A 24,809-nucleotide genomic window follows, 5' to 3' on the forward strand; every position below is an offset into this window, starting at 1 on the left:
GCTTGTAACTACCTCCAATTCCGCCATGATAGACTTCTGCAAGCTAGAGAACCCTATCAAAGATTGCTTCGCTTGAAACTACCTTCTAGCACTTTGTGACCATCTTCCGCAAGCCAGGGAACACGATCGAAGACAACTTCGCTTGAAATCACCTCCAGTTGTTTGGGACAACTCTTCGCAAGCTAGGGAACGTGGTCGAAGATATCCTCACCTGAAGCTATCCTCATTTGTTGCGATAATATTCCTAGGAAAATTACCGAAGACCCACTCTTGTCGATCTTTAAAAGCTCGCTTGAACTTTGCTTCCGCTATGCCAGTACGTCGGCGCTTTTGCTGCTTTTGAACTTGTATGTCGGTGCCTCTGCTGAATTATAAACCAGTATGTCGGTGCCTTTTGCTGTATGAACCATTATGTCAGTGCCTCTGCTGAATTATAAACAAGTATGTCGGTGCCTTTTGCTGTATGAACCATTATGTCGGTGCTTTGCGATGAGCCAATGCTTAGGCGCTTTAAGCTAAGTGAGACGATCATTCCTCAAGTCAAACACTTCAGATAATTGTAATCAAGCTGACTACTTAATCATGTCAAATTGCTTGTAGGGGCTAACTGGTGTTCCAAGGAAACCAAAATGTTACAAGAGGTCGACAACCGCACTGAGTGGCAGAACAGTGTGTCGCCGCTGAAATATTGTTGGCGCCACATATTTGGCTCTAGCGCCAGGCACTGACACTAGCTCCAGGCGCTGACACTGAAGCCAGGCGCTAACCCGTATCGTCTGGCGCCAAGGCCTGTCGCTTGGCGCTAGAGTCGGGATTTCCATATATACCCCTTTATTCTTCATTTTTGCTGCTGCTGCTCATTTTGCACGAGAAATCACCGCGGAAATTCAATTTATCCGTTCTTACTCGTTTCTCAACCGAATTCGCTCAAATTTGTTGCAAATCAAAGCTTGTTCCATCCATTTTCTCGATCTATGTAAGTTTTCTCCAAACTCTCTCCAATTATAATGAATTTGGCACATGTTTGTTCACGAATTTCTTGAAAATTCAAAACTTGAATTGCTTAATTCACTTTGTTTGTCAAATTTTATGCCATGAAATTGCTTTATTATGTTTATATATTGCCTTGGGATTAATTTGAGACTTGTTTGACTCAATTTGGTGAAGAAACGAACAAATCACCATTGTTGGACCTCTTAAGGTCGGGAATACTATGTAGCCTGTTTTTGATGTTTTTTCTAGCAATTCTTATCCAATTTGTCACAATAATTACCATAGTGTTGCAAGAAGTTATTTGAATTCTTGAAAAATGCCTTATACGTTTGATTTGAAATTGTGCTTTGTTTTAGTACTACGTACTCTGTTTTTTTGCGAACATAGTATCATGCGGCAAGGCAAACCTTAGATACTATAGAACCTTAATTTATGATGATTTTGCACAATTTATCATGGCTAGACAATGAGGCTTGGGTTCACGGTCCCGAGACGTACGACGGGAGCACAAGCCTGTAGAGGAGGACGCCGACCCGTCCACTTCTCTCGGTCCTCTCCCTGAGTGGGATGAGCGGACTCTGTACTTCTCCCCCGTCCACCATATTTCTGAGAGGGTGCGACGTGGGTTCACAATTTGTAGGACGCGCTACCACGGTTCAAGCTGCGACACCTTGGGCGACCTGTACAAGATGTACATCGGCATTGACGGAGAGGTGAGACTTCTCTCGGAGTCTTGCGGGTCGGAGGCCATAATTGCCTCTAGCGGGGGTCAGCACGTGGCTCGTGCCCTGGTGGAGTTGTTTTGGGACACCACCAACACTTTCCACTTTTCCTGGGGTGAGATGATGGTCACCCCGACCGACTTCAGTCTTATTACGGCACTGGAGTTTAGTAGTGTTGCGCTGCTGTTCGACAACGAAATCAACGCCATTTCTCCAGAGGTTGAGGAGTTGTTGGGTCCGATTGCTGTTCGGGCTCGTGCTGAGGTAGAATCGACTCAGTTCAGCGCCAAGGGGATTCGCCGTTCGACTCTAGCGGCGGCTTTCGAGGATGATGCGACCACTCGAGAGCAGCGGATGCGCATCTTTTTGCTTATCTTGATGTTAGGGGCGTTCTCCCCTGACAAGGGTAGTAGAGTGCTACTTTACTACCTACCTGCGGTCCGTGATGTACACTTGATCGGGACTTATGACTGGGCCAGGTTTTCCTATGCTAACTTTGTTCGAGCGTTACGAGACTCTTGTCGACACTGGTCCTTTATGGGAAACGTCGCTCTGTTCGGCTTTTGGAGAGTCATAGAGGTATACTTTATCTCCCATAAAGTTTAGCTCTAAGCTATGATTAGCACTTGCTGATGCCTTTTGCCTTTTGTAGATCTGGTTCTACGAGTACTTCCCTTTAGTTACGCCGGCGAGACCGTCGCCGCGCAGATTTCCAATGAGTGCTGCTTAGGGAGGTCGTCGCGCTGGGATGTCTACTGCTTATGTCCGAGATCAGATCATCGCGGTATGGTTCTTTGTATAGTTGAATACTTCCGTATTACCTTTGATGGATTCTTATGTGATAGGCGTTCTTTGTAGAAGCCTGACGTGCAGTAGCGGTCGTGGATCGGATTGGTTGTCCCTGGGTTAGCCGCGCAGTATACTGCTGAGCGTCGCTATTTCTTAGGGACATATGGAGCAGTTGCATATCTTGGAGAGAGGGTTGCTATTCAGCATTCCTCGGACACTTTCGTCGTTCCTGCTCCTCCGTTGCGTCACATGTTCAACGCCGCGAGGTTGGTGAGCATGTCCCTTAGCGATCTTATACGATCCCTAGGCGATGCTATGAGGAGGAGCTACTGCCGTTTTTAGCTCCAGTCCCTACACTGGCTTAGGAGGTGGCGGTATGATTTTCATATTTTACCTTCCGTTAAGTAGCCCCCAAGTAATGTTTTACTAACTTTGATTTTCTTTTGTTAGGCTGGACCTACTAAGTTCGTGCCACCTCGTATGTCCATCCATTATTAGGGGACGTAAGGGCCGATCGAGGAGATGATTCATCTGGCTCCTGAGGGTGAACTCTTCGTGGAGCGGTCGATTCCTCATCACCGGACTCGGGTAAGCTTTATTTATTTTTCAATTTTTTGTCTTTATATATTATGCATTATTACTGACTTTATTTTCTTGACAGTTCTCGTGCGAGGTGGTCCTGGCGATGGCACGGTGCATAGATGCCTTCCGGAGCCAGCTCGTTCGGATGAGGAATGTGGCTACGTGTCGTCGCGACGACGCCGTTCAGAAGGTAGTTTCCCTTCTTATTTTTGCATTACTACTTCTATTTTGAATGTTTCTAACTTAGTTTCTTCTTGCAGGTATAGCCCATTCCTTCTCGTACCCGGACGAGGCCTAAGGTGCGGAGAGAGCCGGCGAGATCTTGCTCGAGACGTCGCCGTACTGGTTCTGGCGGTCGGGGTGGTCGTTCTAAGGCTACCCAGACCGAGGCGGTGGAGGGCTCTAGCTCTTCATCTGAGGGTGCACACGCTGCGCCGGTTGGCCAGGGAGAGGCTACTTCGGCTCTTAGAGGTGGTGGGATGTACGTGGTCGGCTCGTCATCGCAACAGCCTCCGCAGCCTCAGCCTCAGGTTGATCTTGGGTGGACGGGTCTTGAGCTGAGTTTTCCTCCTCCCGAGGAGACTGGAGCTGGAGCTGGAGCTGGTGGGGAGGTTACTCCTCGTACTGCGCAGTTTTATGACATGATGGGCGTACGTCCTCCGGTGCCGTAGTTTATTCTTGTGCTTTTTATTATAATTTTAACTTTGTATAGAACTTTGCCTTTATTAGACTCATTTATTAGACATATTTGTATATACATACTACTATGAGTTTATTTAATTAACATTTATTCTTTAATTTTTATGTGCATGTTTGTGTGTGCAAAGAATTGTGATAATTAATAATTTAGCGCAAAATTCCGTCATTTTTATTTTTGATGGAGGGTATCCGACTTTCTCCCCCAAAAAAGAAAAAAAATATTAAAATTAAAAATATTGGATTTACAAAAACTTAAAAATTAAGTCCAAAATATAATCTAAAAAAATAATATAATTAATATGATTGGTATATTAATTATGGAGAAGGAAAAATATAATTAGAAAAAGGGTAATAAAAGATCGTAAAGTCATTGGTCAGACTCGAATCAGGAAAAAAACGCAGTTTTTCAAAAAGCTCGTATGATAAGACACATCAGCGCCATCTGGCACCACACGTTTTGGGTTAGCGCCAGACGCTAACTCTTAGCGTCTAGTGCCAGGCCCTGGCGTCAGGCGCCAATGTCTGGCGTCTAGCGTTGATGAGCGCTAACTCTGAATCCTTTTCGGATGGAAACTGTGCCGATTTTGTGCCTAAATAGCCCCCTGCCCAGCCGATTTTATTTATAATTTTAGCAGATTAAATATAACCTTAGCTTTTGAAAAAATAATAATCATGTCTTTAGTCTCTAAGAGTTTTACCAACTTCACTCATGAATGGTGTCGGTCTCTAACTGCCTAGGAGAAAAAAGAGTTAGACTTTTTTCATATGAGGGGTATTTATGGTATCAAGGGGGTAGATCTTGATGTAGACTTTATTCATAACGCCTTAGAATATTGGGATGTGGATACTCATTGTTTTAGACTAGGGTGTGATGAAATTAGCCCTTTGCCGGAAGAATTCGGTGCTATCTTAGGCTTCCGTGCATTAGATCTTGCAGTAATCCCTAGAGTAAATGAATATTATTATAAGGATTTTGAGCGCTTCATTGATCTAAAAGACAAAGATCTAACAAATATAGTAGATGGTAGCATAGTTAATTTGAAAGAATTTGCTCGCCATTATTTTGATAGATTTATTCTGAGTCTTTTCATGTTTATAGAAGAAGGGCTTTCCTTTTTTGCATGCCTAATCAATATCTTCTCACTAGTGGTAGAGCTAATGAGGGTCAAGCACTCATATCAACTGTTTTAGAGCAGATTGAATCTGGGAGAAATCCAATGCCATTAATTGTTGGAGAGACTATGCTTAGTCTTGATGAATTAAAGAAAAATCCAAAAGCACCTTTTCGGGGCTCTCCAATTTTATTACTGGTTGAAAAATAATATTTTTAATTACAGAAATCAAAAACATATTTTTGTATAGTAATATTAATTTATTTGCATTGAATTTTTTTTTTAACAGATGTGGCTAATGGAGAGACTAGAATTAATTAGTCCTCCAGACAATGTTGAAAAATATACTCCAAATTTCTTTGTGTAAAGGATGAAACGCTTCTCTAGGATGGGGCGCCATGATTGGAAGAAGGTCTTTGGCTCTTGCAATTTTACCATCAAGCGGGTCATCCCTTGGTGGAAAATTGAAAAGATGGTTGGTGTTAACAAGCAACCTATCTGCCGTCTTCCAAGCTTGTCTAGAATGACTTTTTATCATCCCTGCAGGGTAAAAAGACAGTACAACCTACTTCAAACAATTCCTTCTGGGGATCTTCGTCGTCCCTATGAATTTCTTGTCTCTCAGGAAGTAGACAAATTTGATGCTTATTGGAGCGCTAGACCTTTATGGGAAGTGATTACCCAAAAGGTTCCGCCTTCCTTGCCCATTGATGTGAAGAAGTGGCTTCTGAAGAAACCTTCAAAGGACATGAAGAAAAATCAGAGTAAAACTGATGTGAAAAGTCGTCTAGGTGACAAAGTGCTTCCTGTTAAGGAACGCTTGGATGAAAGAATTGAGTTCAAAACACCTACAATGACTAGGAAGAAAAGCTCTACTAAGGATAAAGGAAAGAGAAAAGCTGACACTTTAGAGAAGAAGGCTTGGGTAGAGAAGAAACATAGTGTCCTAGCTAAGGGAGAAACTATTTACTCCAAAATTGAATGTAGGTCCTCTAAAGGATGCTTACTGGCTAAAGTTATGGATGAAGAAGAGGATATAGACAAAAATTGGAAGAGAGCAAAGAAAGAGAAAAAAGATTAAAGCATTCCTTAACTTTCAATTATTAGACTTGATTTTTAATTTAAAGTTAATTTATTTATATTCCATCAATGATGTAATTGTTAGTTTATTTTATTAATGAAATTGCAACTTTTTTTAAAAAAATTAAATTATCTCCTTTAAATTTAATTTATTAAAGCAAAGAAAACAGAAAATTTAATTTTCCAGAAATTTTTTTCGAGTACGGAAGTCGAAAATTTTCCGAAAAACACCGAAATATTCCCAGGTACTTTGCAGAAAAATGGTGCCGCATTTTTACGACTGGCGCTTGCTGCGGCAGTCTGGCGTCAGGCGACGACATTGTCGTCTGCCGCTGATGTTAATCGGCTGGCGACATAACTTTTTCTGTAACGCCGATGTTTCGTTGATTTTCTGTAGAATTTATTTTTAAACTTGGGATGCGAGTTTTGAAAAAAATAAAGTGGCCGCACCCTTAAAGGGTTGCCTACGTATCCTTTCTCAAGGAATCATGCCTAACGTAGCTCTCTTGAGTATCCTACTCAAGTTATTATGGGTAGTACTTTTTAAGTTGGTCAAGATTTTTCATGTTCGAGAACTCATTGTCATTCATATCAGTTGATTTTGTTGCACCTTCTGATAGGATTGTTTTGACAATATAGGGTCCAGACAATTAGGCCTAAATTTCCCCCTTAGATCTAAAACATTCTTCCTTAATGCTTTTAACACCAAGTCTCCTACTTTGATGTTTCTTGTCTTGACCTTCTTATTAAAATGTCTAGCCATACGAGTTTGATAGCATTGAGTATGATGTAGAGCTTCTAGTCGTTTTTCGTCAAGTAGAATAAGCTCCTCATATCTCGCCCTAGTCCATTCAACTTTATCAAGTTTGCTTTCTAATGCAATGCCTATATCTCTAGCTCTACAGGTTGTACGACATCCATTCCATAAACCAAGCAAAATGGCGTATTTCATGTTGATGTGCGAATTGACATGCGATAACCCCACATTGCAAAGTGGAGTTTGTCAGGCCAATCCTTGTAATTTTTTGTCATTTTCTCGATGATAGTCTTTAAATTTTTATTAGCCGCTTCGACTGCTCCGTTTTCCTGAGGTCTATAAGGAGAAGAATGATGATGTTGAATGCCATATTTTTGTAACAATTCTTCACACTCAACTTGAAAGTGAGTTCCATTGTCACTTATCATTTCATGTGGGAGACCATATCGACAAATAATATTTCTTTCGATAAAGAGTGCTACATGTTTTGCAGTGAGTTTAGCGTATTATTGCGCTTCAACCCACTTTTTGAAGTAATCAATTGCTACTAAGATATATATTTGTGACCTCGTGTTCCTAAGGGAGTGATTTTATAAATAATGTCAATTCCCCATGTAGAGAAAGGCCATGGCGAAGTGTAGGTGTAGAGTAGAGACGGAGGAACATGTTGTAGATGGGCGTAAATTTGGCACTTAGAGCATCTTTTTACATATTGATGGCAATCCCTATTCATGGTAGTCCAATAGTATCCTTCTCACATTATCTTTTGGACTAGCATCTTGCCATTTACGTGAGTTCCACAAATTCCTTAGTGGACTATCCTCATTGCTCTTTGAGCATCCCTTTTTCCTACACATAAGAGAGCTCGACCCTTAGGTACCCTTTTGTGTAACTTGTTGTCTATGAGTATGTATTGAAAAGCCAAGAGTCTTAATTCTCGTTTTGCTCTTTTGTTAGCATGGGGAGGGTATCCTCCTTTGGTGACATAATTAAGTATATCCGTATACCACGGTTCTTCTTCTTCATCTTCATCTAGGATCACTTCATCATCTTCTATAGCTTGAATATAGGCCGGTTTATGCCATTTCTATATAGTTAGAGGCATTTGCTCGATTTCTGTAGGAATCCTAACCATTGAGGCTAGTCTTGCTAAGGCACGAACAGATTGATTTTCTTCACTAGGTAGATACGTGTATTCCACCTTCTCTAACTGATTAGTGAGAGTTTCCAGATAAGTTTGGTAAGGGGCTAGACTTTTGCTCCTTACTTTCCACCTTTTAAAGATCTGATTGATGATTAACGAAGAGTCTCCGAATATTCGTAATCTTTTCACTCCCAATGCCAAAGTCGTTTCAAGGCCTACCATGCATGCTTCTTATTTTAGCAGCATTGTTGGTAACGTCAAAATCAAGCTTTATGGAGATTGGAACGTGCTCTTCTTTAGGTGATACTAGTAATACTCCAATGCCATATCCCTTTAGGTTTGAGGCTCCATCGAAGTATAAGGTCCAAGTATCGTCATCGGTGACCATCAAGTCTTCGTCCGGAAATTCATTGTCGTGTATAGGCGTCGAATCTTCTATTAGAAAGGCCGCTAGGAAATCTGAAACCACAGATCCTTTGATAGCTTTTTAAGGAATGAATCTTACATCGAACTGGGCTAATTAGGTTGACTATCCATCTTGATATACGCCCATAAAGTGTAGACTTCTCGAATAAATACTTAAGTGGATCCAATCGGGAAACTACAAAGACTGTATGCACGAGCATGTAATGTCTTAACTTGGTTGTGGCCCACACCAATGCAAGGCACAATTTCTTAAGTGGTGTATAGCGTACTTCATACTCGAGCATCTTTTTACTTAGATAGTAGATTGAATTTTCTTTGCCTTCTATTTCTTGTGCTAGCATGGCTCCCATTTTCTCTTTGGTGACTGTTAAGTACAACCTAAGAGGTATTCCCGAAAGTGTTGGTGCCAATACGGGAGGATTTGCGAGATAGGATTTAATCTTTTCAAAGGCTTTTTGACACTCGTCATCCCATATTACTGGTACATTCTTTTTAAGCTTTTTGAATATTGGTTCACATATTGTTGTCAATTTTGATATGAACCTGCTTATGTATTGCAACCGGCCAATAAATCCTCGAATTTGCTTCTCGGTTTTGGGAGGTGGCATGGACATGATTGCCTTGATCTTGGTTGGGTCTATCTCTATTCCTCTAGAGCTTATGACATAACCCAAAAGCTTGCCTAAGGTGACTCCAAAAGCACACTTGGATGGATTCAACATCATGTTGTATTTTCTTAGCCTTTCGAAGAATTTTCTCAAGGCTATTTGATGCCTGGGCGATCTTTTGACTTCACAATCATATCGTCCACATATACCTCAACTTCTTTGTGCATCATGTCATGGAGCAAGGCAGTCCCACCACCAACAACCACCAGCTCCACCAATAAATTCCACCAAACCACAGCCACTCAATTCCTTACTCCCCTTCCCCAATTCACCTGCAATCAACAGCAACCTCCACCGCACCTAGCATCCAACAATTGCAGCCTGCAATTCGCCCAACACCGAAACCACCATCAGTCACCACATTCACCCCTTAACCATTAAACCACCTGACAACCTTCCTTTGACACCAATAACAGCTCCTCACAGCCACTCGCAACACCAAAGCACAAGCAACACCAGAGCAGCCCGCAGTCAATTCGCCACCACAATCCCAAATTGATCACCGCAGCTCTGACAAAATTACCTCCCTCACCACTGCGACAAACCACCAGCCCACACCATCATCACCGCACCAATTTCAACCCATCAATAAAGCACCCAAAATCAGAGCAAATAGCAAATTCTCAAGGTTTGGGCAAACTGTTGAGGAGTTTGCTCGAAGTGCCAAAAGAATCAGAAACATATGAAGTTTTCTAAATTGAAGGGGTGTGACCGAACACACCCATGGTTTGACCAAAACAACCCCGTAGTTCTGCCGCACCAACCCATGGTTCGACCGAACCACTTCACGAGCCTCGCACACGATATTTAATGAGGATCGAACGATTGAAGGTTGGTGATAACCGTTGATCTTTAATTTTGGATGATAATGTGCGTTGATGATGGATTTTGATGAATGGTGAAGATGATAATTGAAGCAGCCAATTTCGAAGAAGAGAGTCTGGTTGCGTTTTTGTGGGAATTGATTTTGGTTTATTTTCTTTTTATTTTTATTTCATTCTTTTCTTTTCCCTTTTTTCTTATTTCTTTATTTTATTTTTATATATTATTTTTCTTAATTTACTTTTCCTTTTTAATTTAATTTATTTTCTCTTCTTTTCTTTTTCTATTTTTCCCAGCTTAGTATTTATACCCATTTTTTGGGGTAATTAGAAAATATTTAATAACCATCTATTCTACTCTCTAATTAGTTTTAGGAGAGCTTCTCTCTCTAGGTTAAGGTTAGAATTAGGGTAGTTTAGAGAGAGAAAGTAAGGGTTTCACCATTGATGAACTTGGATATTGAAGAAGAAATTGATCATCTTTTCTATAGACTTTCATTTTCCATCGATGAGAATCTCTAACTCTCTCTCCTCTATCTTTTATTTGCTTTATTTTGATTATTATTTTAGTTGTTGGTATTTCTTATTAATCATGTTTATTCTTGATTATTCGTTAATTAATCTTGTTATTAGCATGATTAGTGAGTAATTTCCCCATTAAGGGGATGGTTGTGGTGTAGTTGGATCTTGAGCATGTTCTAGGGTTTAGAATTGATTTATTTGTGATTAAAGTCTTTATATGCTTGATATTCTTTAATCTTCTTGCAAGTGCACATTGTTGGGTGATTAAAGGCGAATCTTTGCTAACATGGAACGGAAGTTAACTTAGTTAAGGTTCATTACTATCGATTGTTATTTAATAGTACCTCCTAGTATATGGTTCTAATGTGAAAACATAGAGGCTATGTTAGGAGAAGCCAATTGACCCCGGAAGGCGGCTAGATTAGACCCTTTACATCGATATTCATGCATGTTTAGTTCATAATTAATTCAATTTCTATGCCTTTGTTTATGTTCAAGTGAATGCTATACCTAAACCATTTCCCTTAATGTTTTATTTCTTGTTTAGCATCCTTAGACTTTAGTTTATTTATCTCCTATTCCGGGCTAGCTTAATTGTCGATAACATTTTGTGGTGTTTATCCGTTCTCTGTGGTTCGACCCTTATGCTTGCCTTATACTCGTATTAGGTTTGTTTAGGTTGTATAAATTGTATTTGATCTAGGGATAGACAATTGACGTCGCGTTTATTCCCTCGACAAATTGGCGCCGTTGCCGGGGAACGGCTTCCATTACCATTGTGTTATCTTATTGAGACTAGTCCATTGTTTATAATTTTCTTTTGATTTGTTGGTTTTTATTTGTGTTGCTTTATTTGAAAAAAAATGGCTTATATTTCTATTCCTCAATTTGATAATGAACCATTTTGGGTGTATTTCAATAGACTTGAGGATTTCCTAGATGGTGTTAAAGGTTTTACCAAGGGTGATTATTGCATGTGAAATCATTAATTTGGGATTAAATGAGCATTTTAGAGGAGTAGTTGATAATATGTTAAATGGTAAATTTCAAGACATGTCTTCGGATGAAGCTTGGGATTTCTATTCATGGTCAGCTAGGGATAATTATGATTGGGATAGGGTCAATCATGAGACTTATGTTCGGGATTCTCATGCTTTTAATGTTGATGCTAATTGTCATGATTTGTCTAATATGAATTCCCATGATGTGCTTGATGCTCCCCATAGTGACCATGTAATGCATGATTTCAACTCCCCTCCCTCTATAGCTCAATGTAATGAGGTACATTCTAATGATGATGAAGTGCATGTTCTTTCTCATATTGCATCCGATTTTTGCATGAATTCTAAAGGTGTGCCCCATAGTCCCCTAGGTGATTCCAATGAGCAAGCTTTTGACTCGTCTATCCATGATGATTTGGACTCATTTGAGATTATGGCCCAAATATTTCTTGAGTTTCAAACGGTAGCCCATAACTTTATGAGTGAGTTCATTGATAAGGATTCATTAGAAAGAGATGAGTTTGAGAGAAATTTTCCCCCATTCACTCTTGATTTTGAGATGGTAGGCTTTGAGAAATTTAAGGAAGATGTTGTTCAAGGTTGTGAAGAGGAGGTTGAGGTTGAATTGCTTAGAGTTTTTGAGCTTGAGGGAGATGTAGAACGTGAGGGTTCTTCATTTGAGGATTCCATGATTGATTTTCGCTCCCTCATTAGTGATGTGAGATCTTGTGATGAAGGATTAGCTACCCCTTTTTACCTTTCTCATACACATTTTTCCCAAAGGTTTAACCATATCTCCTACTATCCTATGTTCCTCCCTTCTTTTCTCAAAAAACCTCTTAGGGATCCTCTTCCTGTTCATGATTCCGAAGCCCCTAACTCTTTCATTGTTGATGAGGAAAAGAGTTATAATGCCAACCAAACAGATTTTTGTGAGGATTTTTCTTTTTCTTCTTCTACTTTTTCTTCTTATTTTCTTGATTTTTCTTTTGATTCTTTTACTTTTTCATTTCTCCCTTCTCTCAAGCATAAAGTCTCCTTGTACTTTATGTTTGCTTGTCATATGAGCATCGCGTATGCTCTATTTCTTGATATGTTTGCCGGTGCATATGACAAGCTTTTGCGTTCTTTGTCGGGTTATTTACTAGATTGGTCATGCTTGGACTTTAAGCAAGCCTTTGCGGGAAGTAACCCGTGTTTTATTGCTTTCTTTTTCTTTTTTTATTTTATGCTTCTCATTTTGTTTACTCTCTTGTCTATGTGTATAGGTACTCGATGCATATACTCATGTGCAAGGATTTTGGATTGAGCTCCTTAAGAAGAAGCACACCAATTGCTTGCATTTTGAAAAGCAATAAAGACGAGGAATTAGATGAAATTGTGGACAATGTGCTCAATTACGGGTTTCAACACCCACCTCACATTTGGTTTACTCTTTCCTTCCCTCATCTTGGATTTGCTTTCTTATATGCATTTGGATTGAATGAATTATGAATTGTTGTGTGAATGTGTTTTCTTTCTTCCCCTCCCTCCCACCGTTTGTGCCTTTATTTTGAGCATTGAGGACAATGCTCCATTCTAGGTTGGGGGAGTAGCTATTCGCTAGCTTGGGGGGTTATCTATATCTTTTGGTGGTTTCTTAATCCATAGTCTCATGATTGCTTGATTTATTTCTCTCATACTTGCCAAAGTCTATTATTGAGATTGGTTTTCTATGTTTGGATGGCCATGAGCGCCTTATTGAGTTGACTTTTGGTATTTGTAGTTTTGATTGATCATGCTTTCATATTGCACAATTGTATATGCATTCTTGAGTATTGTTGGTTTTGTGAATATTTGTGTGTATAGTGTCTTTCCATGGCATTCAAGGTAAAGTTTCAAAATGTTTTGTTTTAAACTTGGACATAATTGGGCTTTAGCACCTAGAATACCCTATTTGCTAGTTGTTAGAGGTTTTCATGCACTTGAATGTCGAGGTTGGTTCACACATATAGCGTTGCCAAGGTAGTAGAACTTAAGGGCTTTGAGACCTTAGCTCACTTGGTTTGTGGTAAGATGGTAGTCGCTCTCTAGCTAGTTGAAGCTTTAAAGGTGATTTTTGTTACTCCACTACCGTCATTCTTGTGAGGATGTGTCTATATTGTTCTAGCCTTCTACATTTCTTACATGTGTGGCGTTTGGATCCTTGGAATTGCTAGCTTATATTGAGAATTTGGCTTAATCTACCCAAGATCAAGACCGAACCAACCTAGGGGAAGACGAAGGCAATTAGGATTTTTTTGTTTTGTTCTATTATTTTCTATTCTTTTATTTTTCTTTTGCATTTGCTCATTTAGTAACCCAATTTGAGCCATTTTCCCTTCTTTGGCATAACCACATTACAAACCAATGAACCTTTGCTTTATTTTCACCTTTATTAGTTTTTGTGAAGCATTATTAGGACTTGATTTGTATTTTTGGTTAATGAAAGTGAGAAAAAGAATGAAAAAGAAGTGAAGAACTCAAATTTTGGTACTTGTGATTCTATTTGTTATGTTGAATGGTTTGAGCAAATGAGAAGAAAATAAAGGAAATGAAAGAAAAATCCGCTCAAAGTTAAAAGAGGCGAGAGCAAAGAATAAAAAGATATGAAAAAAAAAGAAATTTTTTTTGAGAAAATACAAAAATATTTGTTGTTTGGTTGAAAAAAAATAAGCTAGGGGGAGGGGTTGCTAGAATTTTTGATTTCAAAGTTGGTAGTTTATTGAGTTTGAATTGAGGAATGATCAACCTTGCTTTACTTCTAAGTTTGTGAACTGTTAAACATCGCCCGCAAATTCCTACATAAAGCCCACAAAATAAGAGTGAAATGACACTTTTGCCCTCATACTAAAAAACACACAATTTCTCTCTCTACTCTCTACTTCCACTTTCTCTCTCTAAATTATTTCCAGAGCTATGTCGAGGCGGCCCGGCAAGGAAGTGGCGGCACCGGCGGTGGGCGGAAGGCGGTTTGCCGGCCAGAAGGTAATTTTTTTAATTTTTGTAATTTTTTTTAAAAAAAAAAACCTCCGGCGACGGTGGGGCGCCAAGGCGAGACGCCACCACCACGGAGGAGGCGCCTAGGCAAGGCGCCCGTACGGTGGTGGCGGCGCCTAGCCCAGACGCCACTACCACGGCAGCGGCGCAGAGGCTAGGCGCCAAGGCCGTGGTATTGGCGTCTGGGCTAGGCGCCGACACCACCGTACGGGCGCCTTGCCTAGGCGCCTCGTTCTTTTTTTTTTTTTTTAATTTTTTTTTTGTTTTTTTTTAATTTTAAATTTTATTTTCGATTTTTTTTTTTTTTTTTTAAAAAATTTGTTTTTCTTTTTTTTAAATTGTATGTTCCCTTTTTTTTTTTATCTTTTTTTTTTTAAATTTTGTTTTTTTATTTGTTTTAATTTTATATTTTTTATGTTTATAATTTTATTTCCGTGACTTGTTTATTTGCTTTTGTGTTTATTTTCGACTTTTTTTAATTTGTTTTCGTTATTATGTTTCGTTATTTACTTGGAGTTAGGCATCGCAATTTAGACCTGGTGCGGGGAAGAGTATTGACGTCGTGAGGAGTACGATCTACTCAATGGAGAGCTCGGGGCCCAGACACGTTAGATCCCGTGGTATTTCGGCCTCGGCCCGCAGAGAACGGGTGCACTGTTCTGCGGACGATCAAGATGATGATGATGATGATGAGGAGGTGGAGGAGGAGGTCGAGGAGGAGGAGGTCGAGGACGAGGATGATGCAGATGAGGATGTCGACGATCAGAGTGGACCATATGATGAAATGACACTTTTGCCCTCATACTAAAAAACACACAATTTCTCTCTCTACTCTCTACTTCCACTTTCTCTCTCTAAATTATTTCCAGAGCTATGTCGAGGCGGCCCGGCAAGGAAGTGGCGGCACCGGCGGTGGGCGGAAGGCGGTTTGCCGGCCAGAAGGTAATTTTTTTAATTTTTGTAATTTTTTTTTAAAAAAAAAACCTCCGGCGACGGTGGGGCGCCAAGGCGAGACGCCACCACCACGGAGGAGGCGCCTAGGCAAGGCGCCCGTACGGTGGTGGCGGCGCCTAGCCCAGACGCCACTACCACGGCAGCGGCGCAGAGGCTAGGCGCCAAGGCCGTGGTATTGGCGTCTGGGCTAGGCGCCGACACCACCGTACGGGCGCCTTGCCTAGGCGCCTCGTTCTTTTTTTTTTTTTTTTAATTTTTTTTTTGTTTTTTTTTTAATTTTAAATTTTATTTTCGATTTTTTTTTTTTTTTAAAAAAATTTGTTTTTCTTTTTTTTAAATTGTATGTTCCCTTTTTTTTTATCTTTTTTTTTAAAATTTTGTTTTTTTATTTGTTTTAATTTTATATTTTTTATGTTTATAATTTTATTTCCGTGACTTGTTTATTTGCTTTTGTGTTTATTTTCGACTTTTTTTAATTTGTTTTCGTTATTATGTTTCGTTATTTACTTGGAGTTAGGCATCGCAATTTAGACCTGGTGCGGGGAAGAGTATTGACGTCGTGAGGAGTACGATCTACTCAATGGAGAGCTCGGGGCCCAGACACGTTAGATCCCGTGGTATTTCGGCCTCGGCCCGCAGAGAACGGGTGCACTGTTCTGCGGACGATCAAGATGATGATGATGATGATGAGGAGGTGGAGGAGGAGGTCGAGGAGGAGGAGGTCGAGGACGAGGATGATGCAGATGAGGATGTCGACGATCAGAGTGGACCATATGATGATTACGGTCCATTCAGTCAGAGACTTGATGATACGTATGAGACGCATAGGGTAGATGTGCGTAAGGGTCGAGATGGTAGGTTTGTTAGTAGATCTGGCACATCATCTGCGTCCACTGTGTCTGCGGGTAGCAGAAAACGGTCGAGGGCCGTTAATGATTCTTGGATGGTGAGGGGTGAGGTGGCCGGGGGACCTATAGACGGGAGTGTGATTCCTAGCTTTTTAGGACACATCGCTACCCGTATTTGGGAGGACCAGGAGAGGGCTTTGGATACAGGCATTTTGAAATGCCAAACCCGGGAAAAGACTTGTAGGTTTTTGTGTAGCTGGGCTGATGCTTGGCCGGAGGAGAGCGAGATGGTCAGGCGATTGAGGGCCACTAGAGTGAGTCACCTTCCTGCCACCATGCACGACAGGATTGACTGGACGCTGATCACGGCTTTCGTTGAGCGATGGCAGCCGGATACGAACTCGTTCCACCTTCCGTTCGGTGAGATGACGATCATGTTGCATGACGTCGAGGCCATCCTTGGGATTCCCGTGGAGGGAAACCGAGCATCTGTCGTCACTGATGCGGATCAGGCAGATTTACTAGCGGAGCTGTTGGCGGTGGATAGGGCTGCGCTGTACACATCGGCACTTGGTGTGTGGGATCACGGCGGCGTTAAGATCGCAGCCGTCTTGCAGCGATGTTTGCACCCTACGGCACGTAGGACGCAGGACACACAGCTGGCTGCATATGTTTTTCTTCTTCTCGGGTGTACCTTGTTTCCGGATAAGAGCGGGAACAAGCTCAGGCCACGCGACATAGTTGACGCGTGTGAGCCCGACAGAGTAGGCCAGTTTTCTTGGGGGTCGGCTACGCTGGCGTATCTGTATCGCCAGTTAGGATTCTCGAGCCGGGCTGATGCAGCAGGTATCACTGGATGTCTGACGTTGTTACAGACCTGGATATACGAGTATTTTCCTGCGTTTCGACCACACCGCGACCCGGTTCCCATTGGTGATGGCCAGCCACGTGCCTGTGCGTGGAGTCCGCGTGTCGAGAAGAAGTCCGTTGACCGCCTGCGCTCCATACGGTTATCGCTTGACAGGATGTCCCCCTTAGAGGTTCAGTGATTAAATTATTTCTACTTTTACAATCTGATGCTTTATTTTATGACTGTTACTGATTTTAAATAATGTGCAGGTGAACTGGATGCCTTTCGGCCAGAACCCTAGTAATAGGGTACCCAGGACCCTCTACACTGGACTGATTCAGTATCGCGAGATCGTAGAGGCGTACATGCCGCAGCGCTGTCTTCGCCAGCTTGGATTTGTCCAAGTTGTCCCACCTCCACCGGCATGGCCCAGTAAGGCGGTACGATCTGCGTCGTCGAAGGAGTACGTCGTCCAATGGCCGTCAAACATGATATTCATGTGGGAGCAGTTTCCGATGGTTGCCCGCCTATGGACGGCGGAGCTGCAGCGGCCGCCAAGTGGGGTGACTGCCATGTGTGACCAGCACTACATGGAATGGTACATCCGGCACTCGCACCCGAGGTTGATCAAAGACATCGACGACGCAGATGATGACGATGTGCCACCTGCCACTGCCTCTTATGCGGTACGTCTCATCTTTTATTTGTTGTTCTTTTATTTTAATATATATATGTATAATACGTCGTTTCATGTTTTTTGTTTTGTGTAGTGGATGGGCAAGATTATGCAGTTGGGACACCGACTTTTTGAGGAAAGGGACTGCATGACGAGTGCATCAGGCAGAGCTGTTATTGACGATCTGGAACGGACCCTTGAGCAGTGGCAGTGGGCGTCACAGAGGGATTACTGATATTTGAAATTAGACATAGTATTGACAATACAAGGCCTCATAGTAAAAGGTAGGTGTACATCAACAAAAACTACATGGCAATTAAATTATTCCACTGTTGCACGCGAGCATGGTACAAAGCATCCCAACCCTCCACGCTTGCTCTATGAATTTCATACCACTTCGGTATGATATTTGGGACCGGAAAATCGGGTGACATGTCTAATCGGATAAAATGTCTGTATGACGGCCCAAGAAATCCAATAGCAACGTCCCTTACCGGTCTGGTGACGGTCTCGCGCGAACACCAGGGCAGAACCGTTGTACATGGATAATAGGCTCGACTATGTAAACCAAGGCCGAAATGCATGACTGCACACTTGTAGATGTTTGCAACGGCAAAGAGATCAAGTGGCGCATCGAACCAATGATTTTGACCGCAAGGTCCACCTCCCCACCGGATACGCTGCAGAGACCTATCCAAGTCCTCGCCGTACACATGGCCATACACATCTCGGTTTGATGCGATTTCACTGTACATCAACTGCCGCACTAAACCGTAGTTGTCTTCACCCATTTGAAACACATCCGCCACAACCCGAAATCCGCAGTTACCATCTGCAATGACATCATTCCACCCGTCCAAGAATGGCATCATGATATTAGGGATCCTGTCCTTATATGGAAAATGTTCAATGTCCATTCTCCCTGTAACACACATCAATAAACACAATAAACAAGTCAACAGTAAACTAATCAAACAGTCAACAAAAGAAATTGAAGTCGAATGTCTTACCGGTGCCGGGCATATTCACCGACGACGATGATTGGCTGCCACTTGATGAGGATGTACGACCACGGCCACGGCCACGGCCACGACCGCGAATGTACTCAAACGCACTCTTGTTCCGCCGTGGTTGTCGACCCCTAGGTCGCTCGACCCCTTCCGGTTCCTCGGTATCCAAACACGATGTATTGAACATGTCATGAAGTATGTGTGTAGCACTACGAATGATCGAAGGGTGACTGGAGGACACTTGGTCAAACATCATCTGAAACTGCTCCAACTCCTCCTGTTCACGGTGAACCGTATGCGGAACAGCATGCTCTCCGATAACGAGCGTCCGCCAGAATGGATGAACCTGATCGACATGTAACGACGCCCTGTCTTGCGTAATTACGCGGTGAATGGTGCATGCACAAGGTAATCCATGAGTCATTGATATAGCACATCCGCACCGAATAGCCACTTCATCGCCCAACTCCCTCATCCTGGTATACTCGCTCAGAATCAACCCCAAACAGTGGTGTGACACACGACCGTGGAGAATCTTAAATATGAAATGGCCATACAACATGCCATGTCGTCGTCTGGAGTCCTCGAGATAGTTCTTGATGCCGTTCCTCTGAGTATCAATAGCCTTGTTTATTCTCTCGAACAGTGTATCCAGAGCAGCCGTGGAAGAATCAATCCAGTCCTTCAAAGCTCTATGAGCGCTCTCGACTCTGCATGTCGTAGTGTTCCCAAAATGAAGAACTTGGTTCGTCCAATATTTGACAAACTTTTCCCTCTGAGGCACCCACTGCTGCATCACATAGTCTACGATTGCCGGGCACCATTGGTATGCATCCTTGAAGTTTTCCAAGGCTCGATCGTACTCTGCCTCCGTGGTAGCTTGCAGGATCTTCCGCCACTTACCATTTACCAATCTCTCTGCTGAATCTAAGTTCTTGTTGAAAAGGTTGTAGGCTTTGACTTTCACGCAGTTGTTGATGTGCCATGTGCACAGTAAATGGCTCGACTCCGGAAACAGCTCCGCTATAGGGGCAAAAAGACCTCCCTCACAATCACTTACGATGGCCGATGGCTGTACATTTGGGCCGATGTAGTTTCTCAACTTTTCCAACACCCAACGGTAACTCGCAGCCGTCTCATCCTTCATGACTGCATAACCAATCAGAAAGTTCTGGTTCGTTGGAGCCATCCCAACCATCTCAACCAGTGGGAACTTGTACTTGTTTGTCTTGTACGTTGAATCGATCAAAATCACAGATGGCCAAGACGAAATCATATCAGCACAATCAGGATGGACAAGGAACAAATGAGTTACCTCCGATGTGTCTTCGTCAGATTCAAACCAGTAAAGGTAACCACGTGCTTGTGCCTGGTGCAGAAGCTGCTGTATAGGGTTCCTTCCCTCTGACCGTTCAAACCTCAATTTCTGTCTGACGTTGTAGATGTGTCTTCGGTTTGGCTGGTCTTCGGGGAATTTCTCTAACACAGACGCTAATATTTTAGCGGGCTTCACTTGAGCATCACTCATTTCTTTTACAACTAGTTTCGCAGCTGGACTTAGGCCGCTTAACTGCCGATGCCCCACTTTGTATGCTATCAGCTCATGGTTGTGATATCCCCATTTGCCGTAACCCTTCACTTCCCAACCGTCACGCCTTTGATGTTGTCGAACCTTAACTCGGAACTGACACCCACAACCTTTCCGCTTTGAGTCAAACCGAATCGCTTTACTGAAATCTCGTTCTTCTCTTTTGCGATAACGGTCGCATCTCAAAATGCGATCCATTCTACCATCCCGTTGAGATTTATGAGTTGCTACTACTAAACAAAAGCCTGATCTAATTGCAACCTGTTTTGCCCAATCAATCGCTTGTTGAGCATCTTCGAACAGGCCATCATGTACAAAAATCCCACTGTAATCATTTCCGTCTCCACCATAATCCTGTAACAATAACATATAACGTATAAATATAATTACATTAAGATTAAATTAACAAAAACAAACAAAAAAAAAAAAAGGGATTAAATTAAAAAATAAAAAAAAAAAAAAAAAAATATTCCCCTACTGGCGCGTGGCCAGGACGCCGGAGCCACGGCCAGGGCGCCTGGTCAGGACGCCGCCGCCATGGTGGCGGCGTCCTGGCCAGGCGCCTTGGCCGTGGCTGCGGCGTCCTGGCCACGCGCCACTACTATGGTCGAGGCTTCTCCACCAGGCGCCGTGACCACGGTGGCGGCGTCCTGGCTAGGCGCCACAACCACGGCATGGCCTTTTGGCTAGGCGCCAGCCACCATTTCGTCCTTACGATGCGTTACGAACCTCGTTTTCCGATGACGACGGCGATTCTCCGGTGATCCTCGGCGATCCGGTGCTGCTCCACATTTTTTTAGTGCGAAAAATTTATCTTCCGTTAAAATTATAAAAAGGGCAAATTTGTCAAAAAATTATAAAATGTGGGCTTTATGTAGAGATTTGCGGGCGATGAATAACAAGTCCCCTAAGTTTACCACCAATTTCCAAATTTATTTCCACGCCCTTTACCCTAGCCTAAACGTTTCAACCCTTTTAAGACCTTTTGACCTTAGTGAGGTTTAGTTACTACCGGTGGAGGGTAATCAAGCCAAGCCTATTGAGCGAGCTATCGATGCCAAGATGTCGGGTAGCCTAAATTTTTTTCATTGCTTGTTTCTTCCGGTTCCTTCGAGGAATCTCGAGATATCACCTTAAAAGTGGATGCAAAACTAGTGAGGACGCGGAAGTTTGGTTGGAGATAAGGAGGAGTGTAAGTCCCTCTAAGTTCTCCACCCTTTGCATGCTTTATGTGTGTACCAACCTTAGCTATTCTTTTGCTTGGCTACCTTTAATGTCTAGAAAGGATTTTATTCTTGTGCATTTAGCATATTGTTTGTGTTTGGTTTGAAATATCAAAACTCGAGTTTTCTTGATTTCACCTTTGCCTTGAATGTTATGTATTGTCGAGAGTTGTGGGTTAAACCTCTTAGGAAACCCTCACGAGAGCTTACTCGTCCTCTTTGGCAACATGGGGGTTTAAAGGGCTTGATGCATACGCTAAATGCATCCGTGATTCCTACGGCAGTGAGTTAGTGTACATTCTTTCTCTTTGTTTCTATTCTTTTGCTTTCAATAATTCCATCTTGTTCTCTTTTGCCTTAGCTTTGCTCGAGGACGAGCAAAAGCTTAGCTTGGGGGAATTTGATGAGTGACATTTATGTCACTCTTAGGGAGTAGTTTTAAAGCTATTTTTGTGTTTATTTTATCCTATTTTCCCTTTTATTCTCTTATTTCCCTTTTAATAAAGTTTCTAGTTTATTTCTTAGTTTTAGTGTGTTTTAATTTAGTTTCTTTATTTAATTAGTTTCTAGTTTATTTTCATATTTTATTTACTTTCGATTTATTTTATTTCGTTCCTTTCCTTTCCTTTGTTACTTTCATAGTTTTAATTAGTTTTAAGTTTATTTTATTTACTTATATAGTTTTATTTGATTTTTATTAGTTTAGTGTTATTTCATTTATTTTCTATTTTATTTATTTTATTTTATTCTTTGTCTCAATCCCTTTCCTCGGTTTTTGTGTGTAGGTGTTCGGGTTTCGTGCCAAGTGAGTTCGGGTTTCAATTTGAGTCAAATGCCCAAGCCCCATTTCATGAGCATGCTGCCAGCCACCACTACCCCCTGTTCTCACACCAATGCGCAACCCCACAACCACCAGCCAACAACCACCTGACCACCAATTGCAGCAGCCATGCAACTCCCCTGCTGCCACCAATTTCAACCACCAGCCTCAGCAACCCACCACCAATTTCAACCACCTGACCACCAATTGCAGCAGCCACGCAACTCCCCTGCTGCCACCCAATCCACACAGCAGCCGCAATAGCGCACACCAAGGACCACCACAACCATTTCCCTTGCTCCCTGACCACCATTCAACCAACCAAACCAGCCACGCAACAATCAACCTTTTCACCACGCAAACCTGCAGCATCACCAACCCGCAACCCCAACTGCAACAGCAACAGTAGCCGCACCACCACCAACAACCACCAGCTCCACCAACAAATTCCACCAAACCACAGCCACTCAATTCCTTACTCCCCTTCCCCAATTCACCTGCATTCAACAACAACCTCCACCGCACCTAGCAGCCAACAATTGCAGCCTGCAATTCACCCAACACCGAAACCACCATCAGTCACCACATTCACCCCTTAACCATCAAACCACCTGACCACCTTCCTTTGACACCAACAACAGCTCTTCACAGCCACTCGCAACACCAAAGCACAAGCAACACCAGAGCAGCCCGCAATCGATTCGCCACCACAATCCCAAATTGACCACCGCAGCTCTGACAAAATAACCTTCCTCACCGCTGCAACCAACCACCAGCCCACACCATCATCACCGCACCAATTGCAACCCTTCAATAAAACGCCCAAAATCAGAGCAAATAGCAAATTCTCAAGGTTTGGGCAAACTGTTGAGGAGTTCGGTCGAAGTGCCAAAAGAGTCAGAAACATATGAAGTTTTCTAAATTGAAGAGGTGTGACCGAACACACCCATGGTTCGACCAAACCAACCCCGTAGTTCGGCCGCACCAACCCATGGTTCGACCGAACCACTTCACGAGCCTCGAACATGATATTTAAAGAGGATCGAACGATTGAAGCTTGGTGATGGTCGTTGATCTTTGATTTGCGATGATGATGTGCGGTGATGATGGATTTTGATGAATGGTGAAGATGATAATTGAAGCAGCCAATTTCGAAGAAGAGAGTCTGGTTGTGTTTTTGTGGGAATTGATTTTGGTTTATTTTCTTTTTATTTTTATTTCTTTTTTTTCTTTTCCCTTTTTTCTTATTTCTTTCTTTTATTTTTATATATTAGTTTTCTTATTTTACTTTTCCTTTATAATTTAATTTCTTTTCTTTTCTTTTCTTTTTCTATTTTTCCTAGCTTAGTATTTATACCCATTTTTTGGGATAATTAGAAAATATTCAATAACCATCTATTCTACTCTCTCATTAGTTTTAGGAGAGCTTCACTCTCTAGATTTAGGTTAGAATTAGGGTAGTTTAGAGAGAGAAAGTAAGGGTTTTACCATTGATGAACTTGGATATTTAAGAAGAAATTGATCATCTTTTCTATAGACTTTCATCTTCCATCAATGAGAATCTCTCTCTCCTCTATTTTTTATTTGCTTTATTTTGATTATTATTTTAGTTGTTGGTATTGCTTATTAATCATGTTTATTATTGATTATTCGTTAATTAATCTTGTTATTAGCATGATTAGTGAGTAATTGCCCCATTAAGGGGATGGTTGTGGTGTAGTTGGATCTTGAGCATGTTCTAGGGTTTAGAATTGATTTATTTGTGATTAAAGTCTTTATATGCTTGATATTCTTTAATCTTCTTGCAAGTGCACATTGTTGGGTGATTAAAGGTGAATCTTTGCTAACAAGGAACGGAAGTTGAATTAGTTAAGGTTTATTACTATCGATTGTTATTTAATAATACCTCCTAGTATGTGGTTCTAATGTGGAAACATAGAGGCTATGTTAGGAGAAGCCAATTGAACCCGGAAGGCGGCTAGATTGGACCCTTTACTGCGATATTCATGCATGTTCAGTTCATAATTAATTCAAGTTCTATGCCTTTGTTTATGTTCAAGTGAATTCTATACCTAAACCATTTCCCTCAATGTTTTATTTCTTGCTTTAGCATCCTTAGACTTTAGTTTATTTATCTCCTATTCTTGACTACCTTAATTGTCGATAACATTTGGTAGTGTTTATCCGTTCTTTGTGGTTCGACCCCTATGCTTGCCTTATACTCGTATTAGCTTTGTTTAGGTTGTATAAATTGTATTTGATCTAGGGATAGACAATTGACGACGCGATTATTCCCTTGTCATAGCACCCGCGTTTTTCAACCCGAATAGCATTACCGTGTAGCAGTAAGTTCCCCATGGTGTTATGAAGGTTGTTTTCTCCATGTCTTCTTCTGCCATGAGAATTTTATTGTACCTCGCGTATCCATCCATGAACGAGAGAAGTGCATGATTCGCTGTATTATCTACCAGAATATCGATGTGTGGTAAAGGGAAGTCCTCCTTTG

General features: G+C 41.8%; 2 protein-coding genes across 2 annotated transcripts; one reads left to right on the forward strand and one right to left on the reverse strand.

The window, feature by feature from the left end:
• Positions 1-16,951: 16,951 nt before the first annotated feature.
• LOC110712688 lies at positions 16,952-17,932 on the forward strand. Its single transcript, XM_021891153.1, has 3 exons — positions 16,952-17,176; positions 17,256-17,672; positions 17,757-17,932. The coding sequence occupies exons 1-3, from the start codon at positions 17,162-17,164 to the stop codon at positions 17,895-17,897; spliced, it is 573 nt and encodes a 190-aa protein (XP_021746845.1). The 5' UTR covers positions 16,952-17,161; the 3' UTR covers positions 17,898-17,932.
• A 5-nt stretch (positions 17,933-17,937) lies between these two features.
• On the reverse strand, positions 17,938-19,074 carry LOC110712687. The gene is made up of 2 exons (XM_021891151.1): positions 18,673-19,074; positions 17,938-18,584 (listed from the first exon to the last, which is right to left on the reverse strand). Exons 1-2 carry the CDS (start codon positions 18,926-18,928, stop codon positions 17,968-17,970), a joined length of 873 nt encoding a protein of 290 aa, XP_021746843.1. The 5' UTR covers positions 18,929-19,074; the 3' UTR covers positions 17,938-17,967.
• Positions 19,075-24,809: the final 5,735 nt, after the last annotated feature.

The sequence above is a fragment of the Chenopodium quinoa genome, unplaced genomic scaffold (assembly GCF_001683475.1).
Source record: "Chenopodium quinoa cultivar QQ74 unplaced genomic scaffold, ASM168347v1, whole genome shotgun sequence".
Lineage (NCBI taxonomy): Eukaryota > Viridiplantae > Streptophyta > Magnoliopsida > Caryophyllales > Amaranthaceae > Chenopodium > Chenopodium quinoa.